Raw genomic sequence first — 18,594 nt, 5'->3', positions numbered from 1 at the left:
CAGGCTAGCGATGACGGTGCATATCTACAGGCTAGCGATGACGGTGCATATCTACAGGCTAGTGAAGCCAATGCATATCTACAGGCTAGTGATGACAGTGCATATCTACAGGCTAGCGATGACAAAGCATATCTACAGGCTAGCGATGACAGTGCATACCTACAAGCTAGCGATGATAATGCATATCTACAGGCTAGCTACGACAGCGCATATCTACAGGATAGCAATGACAGCGCATATCTACAGGCTAGCGATGACAGTGCATATCTACAGGCTAGCGATGACGGTGCATACCTACAGGCTAGTGAAGCCAATGCATATCTACAGGCTAGCGATGATAGTGCATATCTACAGGCTAGCAATGACAGTGCATACACTCACAAGGAGACCACAGCCAGCTGAGGTGCAATCTTCACCCACTCACAAGAACGACATCACAGGCAGCAGCAGTGCAAGCTTCTTACACTCACAAGGAGACCACAGGCAGCAGAGGTGCAAGCTTCTCACACATAAGAAGGACATCACAGGCAAGTGGTGTAATATTGGCACATTCACAAGGAGATCCCTAGCAGTACACACCACATGAACACACTCCATAACACATAGCAACAATACATTGGCATTTACAATGCCATTAGCTCAAACTCAAATAAATCCGAGCCCGATTGCATTTCTAATGCTTGTTTATTTATGTGCTTGTTTTGAAAATAGCGAAATTAATAGCTTTGTTATTTACAATGGCAATAGTTTTATCTTTCGCAAATGTGACACCTATTGTAACACAATATGTGTTGTGAGGGTGGGTGAGGGGTTGAGGGTGAGTGAGGGTGAGGGGTTGAGGGTGGGTGAGGGTGAGTGAGGGTGAGGGGTTGAGGGTGAGGGGTTGAGGGTGAGTGAGGGTGAGGGTGAGTGAGGGTGAGGGTGAGTGAGGGTGAGGGTGAGTGAGGGTGAGAGTGAGGGTGAGGGGTTGAGGGTGAGGGTGAGGGTGAGGGGTTGAGGGTGAGGGTGAGGGTGAGGGGTTGAGGGTGAGTGAGGGCGAGGGGTTGAGGGTGAGGGTGAGTGAGGGTGAGGGGTTGAGGGTGAGAGGGTGAGGGTGAGTGAGGGGTTGAGGGTGAGTGAGGGTGAGGGTGAGTGAGGGTGAGGGGTTGAGGGTGAGTGAGGGTGAGTGAGGGTGAGTGAGGGGTTGAGGGTGAGTGAGGGGTTGAGGGTGAGTGGGGGTTGAGGGTGAGTGGGGGTTGAGGGTGAGTGGGGGTTGAGGGTGAGTGAGGGTGAGGGGTTGAGGGTGGGTGAGGGTGAGGGGTTGAGGGTGAGGGTGGGTGAGGGGTTGAGAGTGAGTGAGGGTGGGTGAGGGTGAGTGAGGGTGAGTGAGGGTGGGTGAGGGTGAGTGAGGGTGAGTGAGGGTGAGTGAGGGTGAGTGAGGGTGAGTGAGGGTGAGTGAGGGTGAGTGAGGGTGAGTGAGGGTGAGTGAGGGAGGGTGAGTGAGGGTGAGTGAGAGTGAGGGTGAGTGAGAGTGAGGGTGAGTGAGAGTGAGGGTGAGTGAGAGTGAGGGTGAGTGAGAGTGAGGGTGAGTGAGAGTGAGGGTGAGTGAGGGGTTGAGGGTGAGTGGGGGTTGAGGGTGAGTGAGGGTGAGGGGTTGAGGGTGAGTGAGGGTGAGGGTGAGGGGTTGAGGGTGAGGGTGGGTGAGGGGTTGAGGGTGAGTGAGGGTGAGTGAGGGTGGGTGAGGGTGAGTGAGGGTGGGTGAGGGTGAGTGAGGGTGAGTGAGGGTGAGTGAGGGTGAGTGAGGGTGAGTGAGGGTGAGTGAGGGTGAGTGAGGGTGAGTGAGGGAGGGTGAGTGAGGGTGAGTGAGGGTGAGTGAGGGTGGGTGAGGGGTTGAGGGTGAGTGAGGGTGAGGGGTTGAGGGTGAGTGAGGGTGAGGGTGAGTGAGGGTGAGGGGTTGAGGGTGAGTGAGGGTGAGGGGTTGAGGGTGAGTGAGGGTGAGGGTGAGTGAGGGTGAGTGAGGGTGAGGGGTTGAGGGTGAGTGAGGGTGAGGGTGAGTGAGGGTGAGGGTGAGGGGTTGAGGGTGAGTGAGGGTGAGTGAGGGTGAGGGGTTGAGGGTGAGTGAGGGTGAGGGTGAGTGAGGGTGAGTGAGGGGTTGAGGGTGAGTGAGGGTGAGGGGTTGAGGGTGAGTGAGGGTGAGGGGTTGAGGGTGAGTGAGGGTGAGTGAGAGTGAGAGTGAGGGTGAGTGAGGGTGAGTGAGGGGTTGAGGGTGAGGGGTTGAGGGTGAGGGGTTGAGGGTGAGTGAGGGTGAGGGTGAGTGAGGGTGAGGGTGAGGGGTTGAGGGTGAGTGAGGGTGAGGGGTTGAGGGTGAGTGAGGGTGAGGGGTTGAGGGTGAGTGAGGGTAAAGGTGAGGGGTTGAGGGTGAGTGAGGGTGAATGAGGGTGAGTGAGGGTGAGGGTGAGTGAGGGTGAGGGTGAGTGAGGGTGAGTGAGGGTGAGGGTGAGGGGTTGAGGGTAAGTGAGGGTGAGTGAGGGTGAGTGAGGGTGAGTGAGGGTGAGTGAGGGTGAGTGAGGGTGAGTGAGGGTGAGTGAGGGTGAGTGAGGGTGAGGGTGAGTGAGGGTGAGTGAGGGTGAGGGTGAGTGAGGGTGGGTGAGGGTGGGTGAGGGTGAGGGTGAGTGAGGGTGAGTGAGGGTGAGTGAGGGTGAGTGAGGGTGAGTGAGGGTGAGTGAGGGTGAGTGAGGGTGAGTGAGGGTGAGGGGTTGAGGGTGAGACAGAGAGCAGACGGCGCAAACACACACAGGAGGCTGCACGTACGGCAATCGCAGAAGGCTCACGCACACAGCGTGCATAAGGTATACCTACATAGCAGATGACGAAGTGAATGTACACACAAGCTGTGCCTACAACAGTAAATGCATTCCTTTAGAGAACACACACTTAGAGTATACAAAACATGGCGCACGCCTGCGGGCATAGTCACAAATAGGCACCCATACAGTCTGCGAGTACAGCAGACGCATGCACACAGCAGAAGGCAGCCTGCATAGAAAGACACGAGTGGAGCGCACACGCAGGGACATTCACAGCGTCCACATGCACAGAGCGGGGTCACAGCTGACGCGGCGCTCGTGCAGGATACAACACACATGATTGAAGAGAGAGACAACTTGGAGGAATGCTTGTAGGTGTGTGTGTAGACGATGAGGGTGTGAAGCAGCAGGAATTTAATCTCCTATTTTTTATATGAAATGTTGAGTTGCCCATAAAACCGTGTCTTGTTAAAAGGGTTATAAAAATAGTTATGATTAAAATCCGTGACTCGCTCAGTTTTCTGATTGACATTGTATCAGCTGGGATAGATAGTCAAAGCTGTCTAGTAGAAACTTCCAGTAAATTAGTATCGGGAGAGGCGGCATAACATGATTATTCGCTCTGCATAGGAGCTCTTTAGATGATGCAGTCTAATAAAAAAAAATAGAGGTTTGCCAATGACATTTTGCTCCAAATTCAAAGATACAGCTAACTGCTGATTTACCTTAATCAGTGACACGGTGAAGCATGAACGCATGCAGTAATGACGGAGATGCAGTTCTTGACCCGAGTTACAGTTTCACGTTTCTTACTGGGGGTTGTTTTGCAACTTTACAGATTGGAATAATAATAATCCACTTTGCTGAACAATATAACATGTGAATTCACCACGAACCTATTGCAACTCGGTGTAAAAAGATAAAATCCCAAATCAAGACACAAGTATTGTTGCAAAAGGTGGTGTGAAGCAGCAGGAAAAGACAGCACCAACCCTAACGAAAACGAGTCAAAAGAAACACGAGAGACGGCGGAGGGCATTGCTGTGGGGAGCGGGGAGGAGAAATGCGACACGGCGGGCAGGGGAGGGGGCGGAGCGGGTAGAGCGGCATGTGGGTGTGAAGCAGCCGGGGCCTTTGAAGTGAAGCTAAGCTTCACTTCAAAAGGTGTGGGAGGAATGCGGCTGAGGGAACAGACGGCGATTTGGTGATGTGCACGCGCATTTTAGGTCAATGCGCAAGCGCATTGACCTAAAAGCCACGGGCACAGCACCAAATCGCCGCAGTTAGGTAAACTTTGTTTAAAGCCCTATAGTCTCGCTCTGCTCAATGCGCATGCGCATTGACAGGCGAGACCTAAAAACGGGAAATGTATTTTCTGCATTGATTTATTTAAAAGCGGAGGCAATTTTGGACTGGGGACAGCTGAAATAAAGCAGTTTGGGCTTGAAAAGTCATCAGCCACACTATCAAGAAACCTAAATAACAAGTGATTACAGTATAAGCAGGAGAAGGGCAGGGGGTTTCAACTGCAATAGCAGTGTCACGCACGCTGTAAAAAACAAGCAGCACAGGGAAATCTGCTGGCGACGGCCCCAATGTAAGAGAAGGAGGGGGAAGCCTGCTGCCGATGGCTGCTTTACCTGAAGGTGGGAAGTGCAGGGCTGGTCGAGGTCGCACAATCATGGGAGGCCCCTGGGTGACCAGTGATGAAAGAGAGGGGGGGAAGGAGAAATCCGAGTAAGGCTGTGTGCGGGGAGAGAGGAACAGATGGCCGTGAAGCAGGGGGCGGGGCAGCGGAACCCTTTGATGGGCTGCCAGGGGGAAGGCGCGTGCATGAGAGCAGGTCATGTGATTGTGATTCACGTGAACTGTCCAAAATCCTCTGGAGGAGAGCCCTTGGCCTGAAGAATTGGTTTAGCTGCATTAGGGCTCTTTTTCCTATTCCTGCGGAATAGGAAGGGGGCAAGCCCTAAAAAGGCACGCTGCTCTGCTCAACAACGGAAGGACCCAGTGTTAAACGTGTCCATCCCATTTCTAGATACACTATGAATGCCAGCATCTGGCCAGAGGCACGTAGAGTCCGCTGCTCGTGGAATCGAGCTGGTAACAATGAAATTACAAAAGCGCTTGAACTCAAGATTTCGAGTCACGTAATAGCAGATTACTATTCTACTCAACAAAGGGAGGACCAGGTAACAAACGTCTCTCCCTTAGGTGCGAAAGCGCGTTGTGAAGTAAAAAAACGAATGGTGACCTCGGTGCTTATTGTTAAAACGCAATCGCGCCCGACATTATTTAAAACATATTGTGGTATCTCCCTTACATGAAAAGCAATGTGCGCAAGCAACACGGGTAGCTCAGTGATGCTGTCGGGCTCTTACCTCGCTCGTGTCTCGACTTAGACTGGCAAGCAGTCTGCCCGTAGAACTCACGAAAGCTAGAGGAAGGGGGGCGTGTCTACATCAAGCGGTGCCACCGCTAGGTGCTAGTTGAAGGCTCGTCTCTCATCTAACCAAGGCACTAAGGAGGAATTTTGCTTGGCTTGAAACGGGTTACCCTGGTAAGATGTTTTTTTTTTTTTTTGTGAAGTGTCATGCCGGCGAAACTAAGCAGTATTTGAAAAAGGGAAGCGATGTAGTCTGGCAGTACCTGCCGGGTCAATCCAGCAGTTAGTGTAAAGTAAAGTAAAGTAAAGTCCACATTTGTAAAGCGCACAATCACCCGTAAGGGTCTCTAGGCGCTGAGGGCCGTCGGGAAGATTAAGCAAGCTATTGCCCAGAGTCACATGGTGCTGGGCTAACCTGCCGCCGGAGCCGGGGATCGAACCGTGGTCCCCAGATTCCAGCGTCAGTCGCCCTGGCCGCGGCGCCACAGTGTCTATACAGATTATTACAGACATTGAAAATGTGCGTTGGTTACCCCTCAGGGTTATAAACATATCAGTGAATACGTACTACATTAACTGTGTTAAAACAAAATAAGTAATGTGGCTATGCATATGTAGCTAGTAGCGGGCAAATTATGGATATGCTAAGAAACATTAGAACCTGGACTTCATTGTGTTTGACCTATAATCCTAGATTAGGGATGCATCTCTGGTGTTAACTCTCATGTGCCATGTAAATCTATACACATATTGTTGTGCGGTACAAGAATGCCCTACTACAAAGAAGTATAGGCCATAGTAAAATAACAAAACTAGACATGCTTATGCATACATCACTGTAATAAGAGGTATCGTGTCTCGTTATGTTACATGTCATAACAACCTTACAGATATAGTAGTGCTGGATCTGCTGCATTAATCTGCCTAAACCATACAGCCATGGAGTTGCACCTACTGTGCTACATCAATCTAGACACATATTATCGTGCGGCATAAGATGGCCTGGGACAAATAGATCTAGGTCATGGTAAACCAAAAGCATTGGACATAGTTGTGCGTGCAACATTTTGACAAGAGTTATCATGTATCGTTATGTAGCATGTCCAAAAAAGCACATCCGACAGAACGGGGAGTGACAAGGAACAGGCAGGACCCAGCAGTGGCTACCAGTACCAGGATCAATGGTACCAACCACCACAAGACCGACAAATGGGCCCACAACAACCTTTTTTAGAGGATACCAACTGGAGACCACCGAGGGGTAGAGGCGGCCCTTGGAACAGGCGCCCTCGACGAGGCCAGAACCAACAAAATTGGGACAGAGGCAGACAACAGGGGCAGAACCCCAAGCAAGTGAGATTCCAGCAAGAGAACCATGGGGAAATCAACACCAGGAGAAGAACATACAGATGGTGAACCAGAAGAACCCCATCATTAACCTATCAACCCATGAACTCTCTACGGAGGAGATGAGCGTGCTGAGCAAAGGACTGTCATTTGTACCGACCTCTCATGTGAACCGCTTTAACATAAAGGCAGAACTATTCAGCTTCTTCCGCAAGATACGACAGATACTACTTCAAACCCACATTACCGATATCCTCATCATCATTCACCGGAACGCGCCGACCATCAACATTTATGCCACCTGCACATTCCAACTCTCACAGGATTCTGACATATGAGAGCGTCTTACTACGGGACATGATGAAGATCTGCGCCATGAGGCCATACGTGAAACACAATATCACCAAAGGGGAACGAGAAGCCCTCAACACCTTGAAGAATAACAAATTAATTGTTATCAAACCAGCGGACAAAAGGGGAGCAATTGTGATGCTATACGTCCAGGAGCAGCATGAGTGACAGCAGAGTGAGAGTGACAGCATGAGTGACTGCAGAGTGAGAGTGACAGCAGAGTGAGAGTGACTGCAGAGTGAGAGTGACTGCAGAGTGAGAGTGACTGCAGAGTGAGAATGACTGCAGAGTGACAGCAGAGTGAGAGTGACTGCAGAGTGACAGCAGATTGAGAGACTGCAGAGCGACAGCACAGTGACAGTGACTGCAGAGTGAGAGTGACAGCATGAGTGACAGCGGAACGAGAGTGACAGCATGAGTGACAGCGGAACGAGAGTGACAGGATGAGTGACAGCAGAACTAGAGTGACAGCATGAGTGACTGCAGAGTGAGAGTGACTGCAGAGTGAGAGTGACTGCAGAGTGAGAGTGACTGCAGAGTGAGAGTGACTGCAGAGTGAGAGTGACAGCATGAGGGACAGCAGAGAGTGACAGCATGAGTGAGAGTGACAGCACGAGTAACAGCAGAGTGAGAGTGGCAGCATGAGTGACAGCAGAGTGAGAGTGACAGCAGAGTGAGAGTGACTGCAGAGTGACAGCAGAGTGAGAGTGACTGCAGAGTGACAGCAGAGTGAGAGTGACAGCATAGTGAGTGACTGCAGAGTGACAGAGTGAGAGTGACTGCAGAGTGACTGCAGTGAGAGTGACTGCAGAGTGAGAGTGACTGCAGAGTGAGAGTGACTACAGAGAGAGTGACTACAGAGTGAGAGTGACTACAGAGTGGCAGCGGAGTGTGAGTGACAGCAGAGTGTGAGTGACAGCAGAGTGTGAGTGACAGCAGAGTGTGAGTGACAGCAGAGTGAGAGTGACTGCGTGAGTGACAGCAGTGACTGCAGAGTGAGTGTGACTGCGGAGTGACAGCATGAGTGACAGCAGAGTGACAGCATGAGTGACAGCAGAGTGACAGCAGAGTGACAGCAGAGTGACAGCAGAGTGACTGCAGAGTGACTGCATGAGTGACTGCAGAGTGACAGCATGAGTGACAGCATGAGTGACAGCATGAGTGACAGCATGAGTGACAGCATGAGTGACAGCATGAGTGACAGCAGAGTGAGAGTGACAGCAGAGTGAGAGTGACAGCAGAGTGAGAGTGACAGCATGAGTGACAGCAGAGTGAGAGTGACAGCATGAGTGACAGCAGAGTGAGAGTGACAGCATGAGTGACAGCAGAGTGAGAGTGACAGCATGAGTGACAGCAGAGTGAGAGTGACAGCATGAGTGACAGCAGAGTGACAGCATGAGTGACAGCATGAGTGACAGCATGAGTGACAGCATGAGTGACAGCATGAGTGACAGCATGAGTGACAGCATGAGTGACAGCATGAGTGACAGCATGAGTGACAGCATGAGTGACAGCATGAGTGACAGCATGAGTGACAGCATGAGTGACAGCATGAGTGACAGCATGAGTGACAGCATGAGTGACTGCAGAGTGAGAGTGAGCATGAGTGACTGCAGAGTGAGAGTGACAGCAGAGTGAGAGTGACAGCAGAGTGAGAGTGACAGCAGAGTGAGAGTGACAGCAGAGTGAGAGTGACAGCAGAGTGAGAGTGACAGCAGAGTGAGAGTGACAGCAGAGTGAGAGTGACAGCAGAGTGAGAGTGACAGCAGAGTGAGAGTGACAGCAGAGTGAGAGTGACAGCAGAGTGAGACAGACTCAGCAGTGTGTGTGTTCCAGAGAGAGCAGGGTATGCTTGTGCGCTTACACAGTGCACTGACACACAGGAGTTAAAACAAAGAACAGCTGAACACGTGTCTTGGGAGCTTCATGGAGGCAGCCAGCCCTCTGTGAGGGGAGCAGCAAGGAGGGGACGCCCCAACTCATCAAGCGCAACTACTCACAACTTACTGTACGTTTACAACACAGGCCAAAGGGCAGAGCTAGGTCTTTTCGCATTACGTAGGGTGAGCAGTGTGTGAGTGTGTAGGGTGAGCTTTGTGTGAGTGTGCAGGGTGAGCAGTGTGTGAGCGTGCAGGGTGAGCAGTGTGTGAGTGTGCAGGGTGAGCAGTGTGTGAGTGTGTAGGGTGAGCAGTGTGTGTGCGTAGGGTGAGCAGTGTGTGAGTGTGTAGGGTGAGCAGTGTGTGTGTGTGTGTGTGTGTGTGTATGTGTTGGGTGAGCAGTGTGTGAGTGTGCAGGGTGAACAGTGTGTGAGTGTGCAGGGTGAGCAGTGTGTGAGTGTGCAGGGTGAACATTGTGTCAGTGTGCAGGGTAAGCAGTGTGTGAGGTTGTAGGGCCAGTGTGTGTGTGTGTGTGTGTGTGTGTGCAGGGTACGAAAACTCAAACTAAGTCCACCACACACAAGACCACACACACAAGACCGCACACGACCACACCACACACACGACCACACACACACACACACCACCACACACACATACACACCACCACACCGCACACACCACCGCACACTCCCCACCGCACACTCACCACCGCGCACGCAACCACACACACAACTACACACACACACCACCAGCCGTCAGTGCACGCTTTCACCGGGCACAAACACCGCCAGCCGTCAGTGCACGCTTTCACCGGGCACAAACACCGCCAGCCGTCAGTGCACGCTTTCCCCGGGCACAAACACCACCAGCCGTCAGTGCAGGCTTCCACCAGGCACACACAACACCAGCCGTCAGTGCACGCTTCCACCAGGCCCACACACCACCAGCCATCAATGCACAATTTCTACAGGCGCACACACACCACCAGCCATCAGTGCACACATCAATTGTTAACGCATCCACAATTAACTATTGTAGCAATTTTAGTATGGTGCACTTTACTTTTAAACATATTCATCTAAAGCGCAGCATGCCACCATTGCTACAATTCCAATCCAACCCACATAATTCCACTACACACCACATGCATACACTCCATAACACATGGCTAAAAGACATTGCCATTTACAATGCCATTAGCTCTAACTCAAATAAATCCGACACCTATTGCATTTCCAATGCTTGTTGTTATTTCCAGGTGCTCTCTACACACCCCTGTCCTGATGAAGATCCCACATGGAGGAACAAACTACCCTCTTTCCAATAGGGGTCGAAACGTAGACTACCAGATAACCTCAAACCCATAGGAATAGAAAAAGCCAATTAATATGTACCTATGTGTTATGAATATAGGGGAACTATGGACCAATATTAGGCTGTAAAAGTTTTATTGTATATTATTGTGATTATGCCTATGTCACTATACCTTTACCCTGTCCCTCACTCACCTACTCACCCCATTACCCAAATACCTTCCTCTTTTCTACCACATTGTGAGCACTGTAAATATTACATGCACTAGGATTATATCTAAATTGATACATGGAGTAATATTAATGCTTTGAATTTTAAGAGCAACTAATGAATGTATCACTTATGGACGTTAAATAATTCCTTTTTTCGGTTGAACAGAATCAGAATTGTTTGTGGTGAATTGTCTGCCTTTACATGTTCTAACTTGAAAGAACTACCACGACCATTTCTTGAACGTACTGTAATCTTGACCCAGGTCGGGTAGTTTTATGGGTTAACCCCGTTAAAACTCAACACTCTCTAAGCTATGTGTGGACTCTGCTTGAGCCCCATACTCAAATTTCATTTTCAATGTTTTTGTTACCTCTGACCATCCCTTTTATTTTGTTTCTGTAGGAAAGTAGATAATTTGGGGTGAACAAGTATCTAGCTCAAAGGATAAGTCAACAACCTGCTAGATGTCACATATATTAAATAAAATATACTGCTGCTCAAACCCTGGCAATGTGAAACAACCCAGTCAGTCGTAACTCAAAGGCGATGTGTAAAGTAATTAAACACTGCTGACAGTAGAAAAAGTTACACAAAGCATAATAAAATTCCACAACCAATATTAAAATAAAGAGGAAGCGTTTTTAAATTAAATTAAGTACATGCCAACAAAAGTCCAATATTACGGACATTAAAGACTTGAGTAAAATGGAGCTAAAAAGCACAAAGCAACAAATGATAGTCTATGGACGTGGTAGACCTGGACCTAGGCACGATTTGAGGTCGACCATGATGTAGCTCTAGTCGGATACAAGAAGTCTACTGGTCCCAGTGAAAGTGTGGAAGTCCAATAGTTTCCAAGTCCCTACGCTGAAAAGGACTTTGTCACTTTTTGAGAAGAAAAATCCTCCTTGAGCGGGCCACCACTAAAGTTTTAACTGTTGTCATGGTACTGAAAGTGGGATACTTCAGGCAGGTTGTTCCTGCTGGAGCTTTGGAGAGTTCTCACTGAAAACTGTCCAAGTCCTATAAGCAGAGTGGGTTTTTCCAGAGGTGCTGGAGCCTTGACTGATTCGCAGCATAAATCCAATCCAACTCTATGGAAATACAGGTCAGATACATTTTTCCGCAGGGCTCCCTGAAGCTCTTGAGGAAATGTTTTTCAACGTTTACACACTTTCTTCTGGTGCCTGTGGTATTCTATGACTTGATGTCATATGGAATCTTTCTATGTTATTTGGAATACTCTGTGTAACTTAGAATGTTTTCCCTTGATATTATTACTGTTACTGTATTGCTGATGCTGTGAGGACTTCTCCTGCTACCTGTGGTTGTTAAGCTTTTCTTCATATGAATAAATCCACTTGGACCTACTTCCTGTGTAATTTGAATTACTACATAATTACTACTTCCTGTGTAGTCTGAAATACTACATAATTACTGGCGACGTTGGGAGCAGTGGATTTCTGAAGACAGCGTTCACCTGTTTTCTTCATTTTAAATGCAAAGGACATTAAAGGAAAGTTCTTCCTTTTCAGCGCTAAGAAGCTCCTTCACGCATTTTTCAGCCATAAAGAACTTATTGGGCAGTACTTCTCAAACGTAAGTGAGCCTCTTTCAGACGGTGAGCCTTTTTTCAGACTGTTACTACGCTACGCTTCCTCTATCCTCACCCAATTTCTGGCTTTCATTACTGATACTCGACCGCATTTATCGAGCGGTTTTCACTCTTAAAATCCGAAGTTTTGTCTACTTGCACGCTTTTCTCTGGCTTGTTTATTTTCAAAAGTATACTCAAGAACTCACCTTGAGCCTCGAGCGTCCCTGAGTTCGTTTGCTTCACCGACCATTTGCGCTGCATTCTGGGATACCAGCGTCACCATGCACGTCATCGCGCACAATTAGACGCTCACGGCGGCCATTTTGGTGCAGTTTGAAGCAAAAGCTTCGTGTTTTCTTGAATTTAAAGTGTAAATTGGAAATTGTTTTCACGAATCTTCAAAACGCTTTGCTGCAACTCTCCACGGTGATTTGCACACCCTCTTGAAACACTTTCCTGCAAATCTCCACGGTGATTTGCACACCTTTTAAAAAAAAAAAAAAAAGAAGTATAAAAACTTTTCTGTTTCTACATTCATTTACTTAGTTATTTATACTGCTTTAATAGTATTCTATTGTATCTTGTTATTGATTGTTATTGCCAAGATGTCTAATATTGCAGCACCACCCCATTTTCTTCAAGTTGCAGGTGATCCTCCTATAGAATGGGACCTTTGGTTTCGTATGTTTATTGCATATGTGGATGTCTTAGAAAAAGAGGATTGCTCTGCAAAAAGGAAACTTGCTCTTTTAAGGCATTGTCTCGGTGGTGCAGGAATAAAGGAATTTGATAATCTACCACCTTTGGAGGATGCTGGCGACTTAGATGTATTTAATAAAGCTTCTAAACAGATGAAGATTCGGTTTGGTAGAAGGATAAACACTGTGATGGAAAGGTTTAAATTCTATTCTCGTGAACAAAAATCTGATGAAACAATCGAAGATTATGACGCAGCGTTACGTTCACTTGCTTGCACCTGTTCCTTCGAAACCATATCATATGAGCAAGTCCTCAGGGATCAAATCATGATGAGGACGAAAAGTAAAAAGATCCAAGAAAGACTCTGGTTAGGGACTGAGACTACATTAGCTGCAGTAGTAAATATAGCCAAAGGTATAGAACATTCTGAAATATTTGTTTCTGAAATTAGAGGGAAAAATCAGAAAACACATGTTCCTGAAGTTGAAGTAGCTATTGTTAAAAATCAAACCAGTTATCCCACTTCGAGTGCTTTCAACACTAAACCCAGCTTCAAAAAAGAATATGCAAGAAATGCGAATGACAATAGGAGTTTTGTTAAGAGAGGTATGATATTATGCTATAGATGTGGTAGTTCCAACCATGTTGGCAATTACAAGGATTGTCCTGCTTGGGACAAAGTGTGCATCAAATGCAAGAAAAAAGGGCATTTTGGTAATGTGTGTAAGTCTGGTCAAAAAATTAATTACATTTCACCTGAAGAAGAAGAAGTTCTTAATAGCTTGAATTGCATTCTTTCTGTTGATGAGAGTTTTCAAGAGAGTTTTCCTTCTTGTACAATTTTTGTGGATGACAAACCTATTGAGATTTTTGTTGACTCTTGTGCGTGGTACACCATTATTGGTAAGAATATTTTCGAACAATTGTGGCATCAGAGGGAATTATTGAGTCCAGACATATATCCTGGTGGGTACACGGGACAAAAGATTGCTCTAGAGGGTTTTTTTTGGGCCAAGTTATCTTTTAAGAACTGGGACATCAGAGCAAAAGTTTATGTAGCTACCAAGGGTGTGTCCATTCTTGGTTGGCCTCACCAACATGACTTAGGAATCAAATTAGATCCCAATGCCAATCCACCAGTTTATGTTGATGAACCCCGACTTGAAAAGTCTATTACCAATTCATTGGTAAACTTAACCTTAGATGCATCTAGCGATGTTAGTTTCACTAAGAGTGTGTTAGAAAAGTTTCCTGAGATTTTCAATGACAATTTGGGGAAATGTGTTGATTTCAAGCACAAAATTATTCTAAATGATAATGCGGTTCCTGTCAGGCACAGGGTAAGGAATGTTCCTTTAGCGTATAGACCCAAATTAAATGTAATTCTGGATGACCTAGTCAAAAGAAACATAATTGAGCCAATTGAATCCTCTCCTTGGGTTTCGCCCATTGTGATATCACTTAAGAGCTCAGGCGAACTTCGCTTATGTGCGGATCTTCGCAGTCTCAATAAGGAAATATGGGTAGATAAACATCCCTTGCCAAACATACATGAGTTAATTGCAACATTATCAGGTGCTACTGTATTTTCTTCTATTGACTTGGCTAGTGCCTACCACCAAGTAGAATTACATGAAGACTCGAGAAAACTAACTGCTTTTGTTACCCCTGAAGGTATGTTCCAATATTTGCACATGCCTTTTGGGTTGGCAAGTGCAGCCTCTGTCTTCCAGCGTCTAATGAAAGAGTTACTGACAGATTGCAAGGGAGCAGTAGCTTTCCAGGATGACATTTTGATTTTTGGGAAAGATTATATGGAACACGATGAGAACTTAACTTTGGTTTTGGAGAAAGTTCGATCTAGGGGCCTTACCCTGAAATATACCAAATGCAAGTTCAGACAACAGAAAGTTGAGTACCTAGGACATGAAATCTCAAAGTATGGTATTAAACCCAAAATTAACCATGTTCACAATATTGTCAATGCATCTTCCCCCAATTCAAAAGAACAATTACTTTCTTTTTTAGGACTGACTGAATTTTATGGTAAATTTGTAAAAAATTATTCAGATATTGTTCACCCTTTGAGAATTTTATTGAAAAAAAATGCAAAGTTTGAGTGGGGCAAAGAACAACAGGATTCTTTTGAAATTTTGAAACGCAAAATTGTTGAAGCACCATTTTTGAAACCTTATTCTGTGGGCAAGGAGTGTATAGTTTATGTTGACGCTAGCAATGTTGGCCTAGGTGCTGTTCTGATGCAAAAAGACAAATCTGGTGAGTTTGTTGTATCATATGCTTCTCGAGCCCTACGTGATGCTGAGAAGAATTACTCAACTATTGAGAGAGAATTACTCGCTTGTACTTGGGCTTCCCAGCACTTTAGACAATTTTTGTGGGGAACAAAATTCTCTTTGAGAACCGATCACAAACCTTTGATCACTATGTTAGCTGCAGGAGGTGGAAGAGTTCTTACTGCTCGCTTAGCGAGATTAGCAGCCAAATTACAGGAATATCGTTGTGAGGTTGTATATATTCAAGGACGTTTGAATGTCCATGCAGATTGCATGTCACGTTTTCCAGCAAGTGTAGATGTAGGGAACAAGGTTGATTGTGACGTTGCATATTCGTTTGCAGACGTTAATATAATTTCAAATCAAGAGAACTCTTTGGTTCTTTCTGAAAAAGTTTGGTCAGAAGCTATGGAAAATGATGCTGTTTTGAATCAAGTCAAACGGTTCTTAATTAAAGGATGGCCTGAGGAAAGGAAACTTTCCGGTGATTTGGCATCATTTTTTAAAGTCAAAGACGATTTGATGTTATGTCAGGACATCATTGTTAGATCTGATAAAATTGTCCCTCCTATGAATTTGAGAGAAACAATTTGTAAATTAGCACATGAAGGGCACATGGACATGTCCACCACTAAAAGGAGGATTAGGGAACATTACTGGTGGCCTGGTGTTGATGCCATGGTGGATAGTTGGGTCAGGAACTGTTCTCCTTGCTCCTTGAGCGACAAATCTGTAAAGGGTTTGTCTGTCGACATCACTCCCATTGAGTATGCTGATGGCCCGTGGCGGAGATTAGCCATTGACATTATTGGACCTTTCAGTTACCAATCTGGTAAAGAAATGTATGCATTAGTTCTTGTTGACTACTTCTCAAAATGGCCCGAATTGAAAATTGTTGAGAAAACTTCTTCAGGGCAGGTAATTGATTTTCTTGATGAAATATTTGCTAGGGAAGGTTTACCAGAGGAACTAATCTCAGACAATGGTCCACAGTTTATAAGTGATGAATTTGAAGATTTTCTAAGGAATTGTGGAATTACGCATAAAAGAACCTCGAATTATTTTCCACAGGCCAACGGCCAAGTTGAGAGGTTCAACAGGGTTATCAAGGAATCTTGTCAATTAGCCGTAAGGATTGGTTTGAAATGGAAAAAAGCTCTTCAGGCCACTTTGTTAACCTATCGGTTGGCTCCCAATTCAGTGACTGGTCTGTCTCCTTTTGAGTTGTTACGAGGGAGGAAACCAGGTTCTCGACTTTTACCCTGGTGGTTAAAAGGTAATTCTCCTCATGAGGTAGATTTTAAAGAGTTAAAGGATAAAATTGGGAAGTACCAGGAGAAAATGGTTCAACATTCGGCCAAAAAGAAGTATAATACTTGCAGTGTAAAGATTGGTGATCTAGTTCGTGTAAAAATGGGTGGATTATTTCACAAGAGGGTTTCCAGATGGTCTGATCCGGTCAAGGTCACTGAAATCTTTAGCAAAGCTATCAGAGTGGAAGGAGGTAAAATATGGAATTTGAGAAGAGTCTCCTTATGCAAGTCTTCTGTTGCTCCTTTTGTTGCTTCTTCCACTCAGAAAACTACCGTTCCGGGAAAATTAATGACATACCATAATTCAGGAGGTTTTTCTGGTACGCATGAGGCTTATGATAATTTAGAGAATGAGGTTGTAAGTAATTCTGATGATGTGATTAATTCTGATGTTCGACCTGATCCGTGTGTTGAAATTGATAATCAATCAAATATAGAGAATGAAGAAATTCCCTTGAGACGCAGTGAGCGCGTGAAATGTGCTCCTTCGAAGTATAAAGATTACATTAGAATTTAACTTATTGTAGTATTATTGTTCTTTGGGGTTTTGTTTTGTTTTTATTTGTTGTTTTTGGGGTTTTGTTATTTATGCATTTTTTTAAATTTTATTTATTTATTTTTTTTATTTTTTTAAAGGGGGGGAGGTGTGTGGTATTCCATGACTTGATGTCATATGGAATCTTTCTATGTCATTTGGAATACTCTGTGTAACTTAGAATGTTTTCCCTTGATATTATTACTGTTACTGTATTGCTGATGCTGTGAGGACTTCTCCTGCTACCTGTGGTTGTTAAGCTTTTCTTCATATGAATAAATCCACTTGGACCTACTTCCTGTGTAATTTGAATTACTACATAATTACTACTTCCTGTGTAGTCTGAAATACTACAGTGCCCAACCAATCAAAAGAGTACACTTATAAGGCCGCTATGACCTCAGAGGAGGGCACTTAGAGACTCTCAGGGTGTTCAGAAGCGGCCAACTGAAAAGCCCTATCTATGACCAGTGGCATCTAGTCAGTCAAGTACTTCCAGGAAAAGGCCTCCTGTAGCTTGTTGTGTGAACCTGTGCCCACAAAGGTAAGCTACATGACTCCTGGAGTCCACGTCTTCGTCCTAGATACAAAAGTGAGCAGGTTCAGTCCTTCAGGGCTCCTCTCAGGTCATAGACAGCAGATCCAGCCCTCTTCTTATCTCTCCCAAACCAATGTGGTAAAAGTTGCCAGAGAAACGCCCAAGTTTTCAGCAATTCTTGCAGCAATCCCGTATAGCTCCCCCCCCCCGCCATCCCCCAAAGATGGGGAAACCCTTCTCCCCTTGTGCAGAGCCTGTGTGCCCACCTGAAGATGTGGCCAAGGTAATAAGTAGTTCCCTCCTCTGTGGCCACTCAAAACTGGTTCTGGGGGCAGCGTTCCTCCCACTGGGTTTGATGCCAGCCTGACTATGGGGAAAAACTGGAGCTTCTGAAGTGCAAACTAACATGTGCTTGTGACGGGAGCAAGTGCCTTTGAATTTAATTAACTTCCTGGGCCCACCCAAACTGGTCTTCCTGCCAGGAAACAAACCCTCACCAATTTCAGGTCATTGTCTCTGCTGTGGGAGCAGTTTTAACAACTCTATCTCACACTTAACTCAGACCATGTACAGACTGGGCAGTTGCTGGAGAGCTAATTTAGATTACTCTTCAGCAGCTTCAGGCTATTGCTCCAACTGACAATGAAGGACAGCCTACTCCTGCTGTTATTGAGAAATTTGCTAAGGTTTATGCAAAGCAGGTGTCTGATTTAATCAAGGCCACTAAATCTAGATCTCCATCAGACCCCTAACCCCTAAAAATTGCCCATCTTGTTCCAGACATTTTAAGTACACAAATGACTACGATTTTTTATGAAATAATCAACACTGGCTATTTTTCCCTTGATTGAAAGAAAGCTTCCATTTTACCTTGAATTTAAAAACAAGCATTTGCAATGCAAAAGTTCTCGCAATTACGCAAGTTTGAGCAATTGACATTGTAAATGACGATGCCTTTTATTTTCGTTTTTAACACATAAATAAATGCATTGTCATTTGCAATGCCAATAGCTTAAACTCACGTAAATGCGAGACCTATTGCATTGCAAATGCTTGTTTTATTAGCAGTGGCTGCCAGGAGCTGGAGGCAACATTGTTATGCAACACCATAAGCGAGATATCTTGATTTCACAATGTAAAATAAATAATACACTTGTTTCATTTATGTTCAATTAAATACAACCTTGAGTCATGAAAGATTACATAATGGTTTTAGGCTAGGGTTCTAGGAACCCATGAAGTTTAGATAAAATAATAAAATAGACTTGAGGTCAGGCCATATCTTCTGGCTTCCCAATAGGCATGTGCATATATGCTGTCATGACTACTATTTATTTTACA

At 45.8% G+C, this 18,594-nt stretch overlaps 1 protein-coding gene across 9 annotated transcripts in view; it reads right to left on the bottom strand.

Annotated features, from left to right (window-relative positions):
- The window catches only part of LOC144756143 (uncharacterized), a 435,391-nt gene that overhangs the window by 351,656 nt on the left and 65,141 nt on the right, over nt 1–18,594 (bottom strand). For 4 of the 9 annotated variants that reach the window (XM_078645710.1, XM_078645717.1, XM_078645716.1 and 1 more), the window contains exon 3: nt 12,081–12,358. The exons of the other annotated variants lie outside the window; for them this stretch is intronic. In XM_078645710.1, the coding sequence (XP_078501836.1) occupies nt 12,081–12,135 (55 nt within the window). In that variant the 5' untranslated portion in view covers nt 12,136–12,358. The remainder of the gene's footprint in view (nt 1–12,080; nt 12,359–18,594) is intronic. 9 annotated transcript variants of the gene reach the window in all.

This window comes from Lissotriton helveticus, chromosome 5_1 (assembly GCF_964261635.1).
Source record: "Lissotriton helveticus chromosome 5_1, aLisHel1.1, whole genome shotgun sequence".
NCBI classification, from domain to species: domain Eukaryota; kingdom Metazoa; phylum Chordata; class Amphibia; order Caudata; family Salamandridae; genus Lissotriton; species Lissotriton helveticus.
This window is presented reverse-complemented; position numbering and strand designations above follow the sequence as displayed.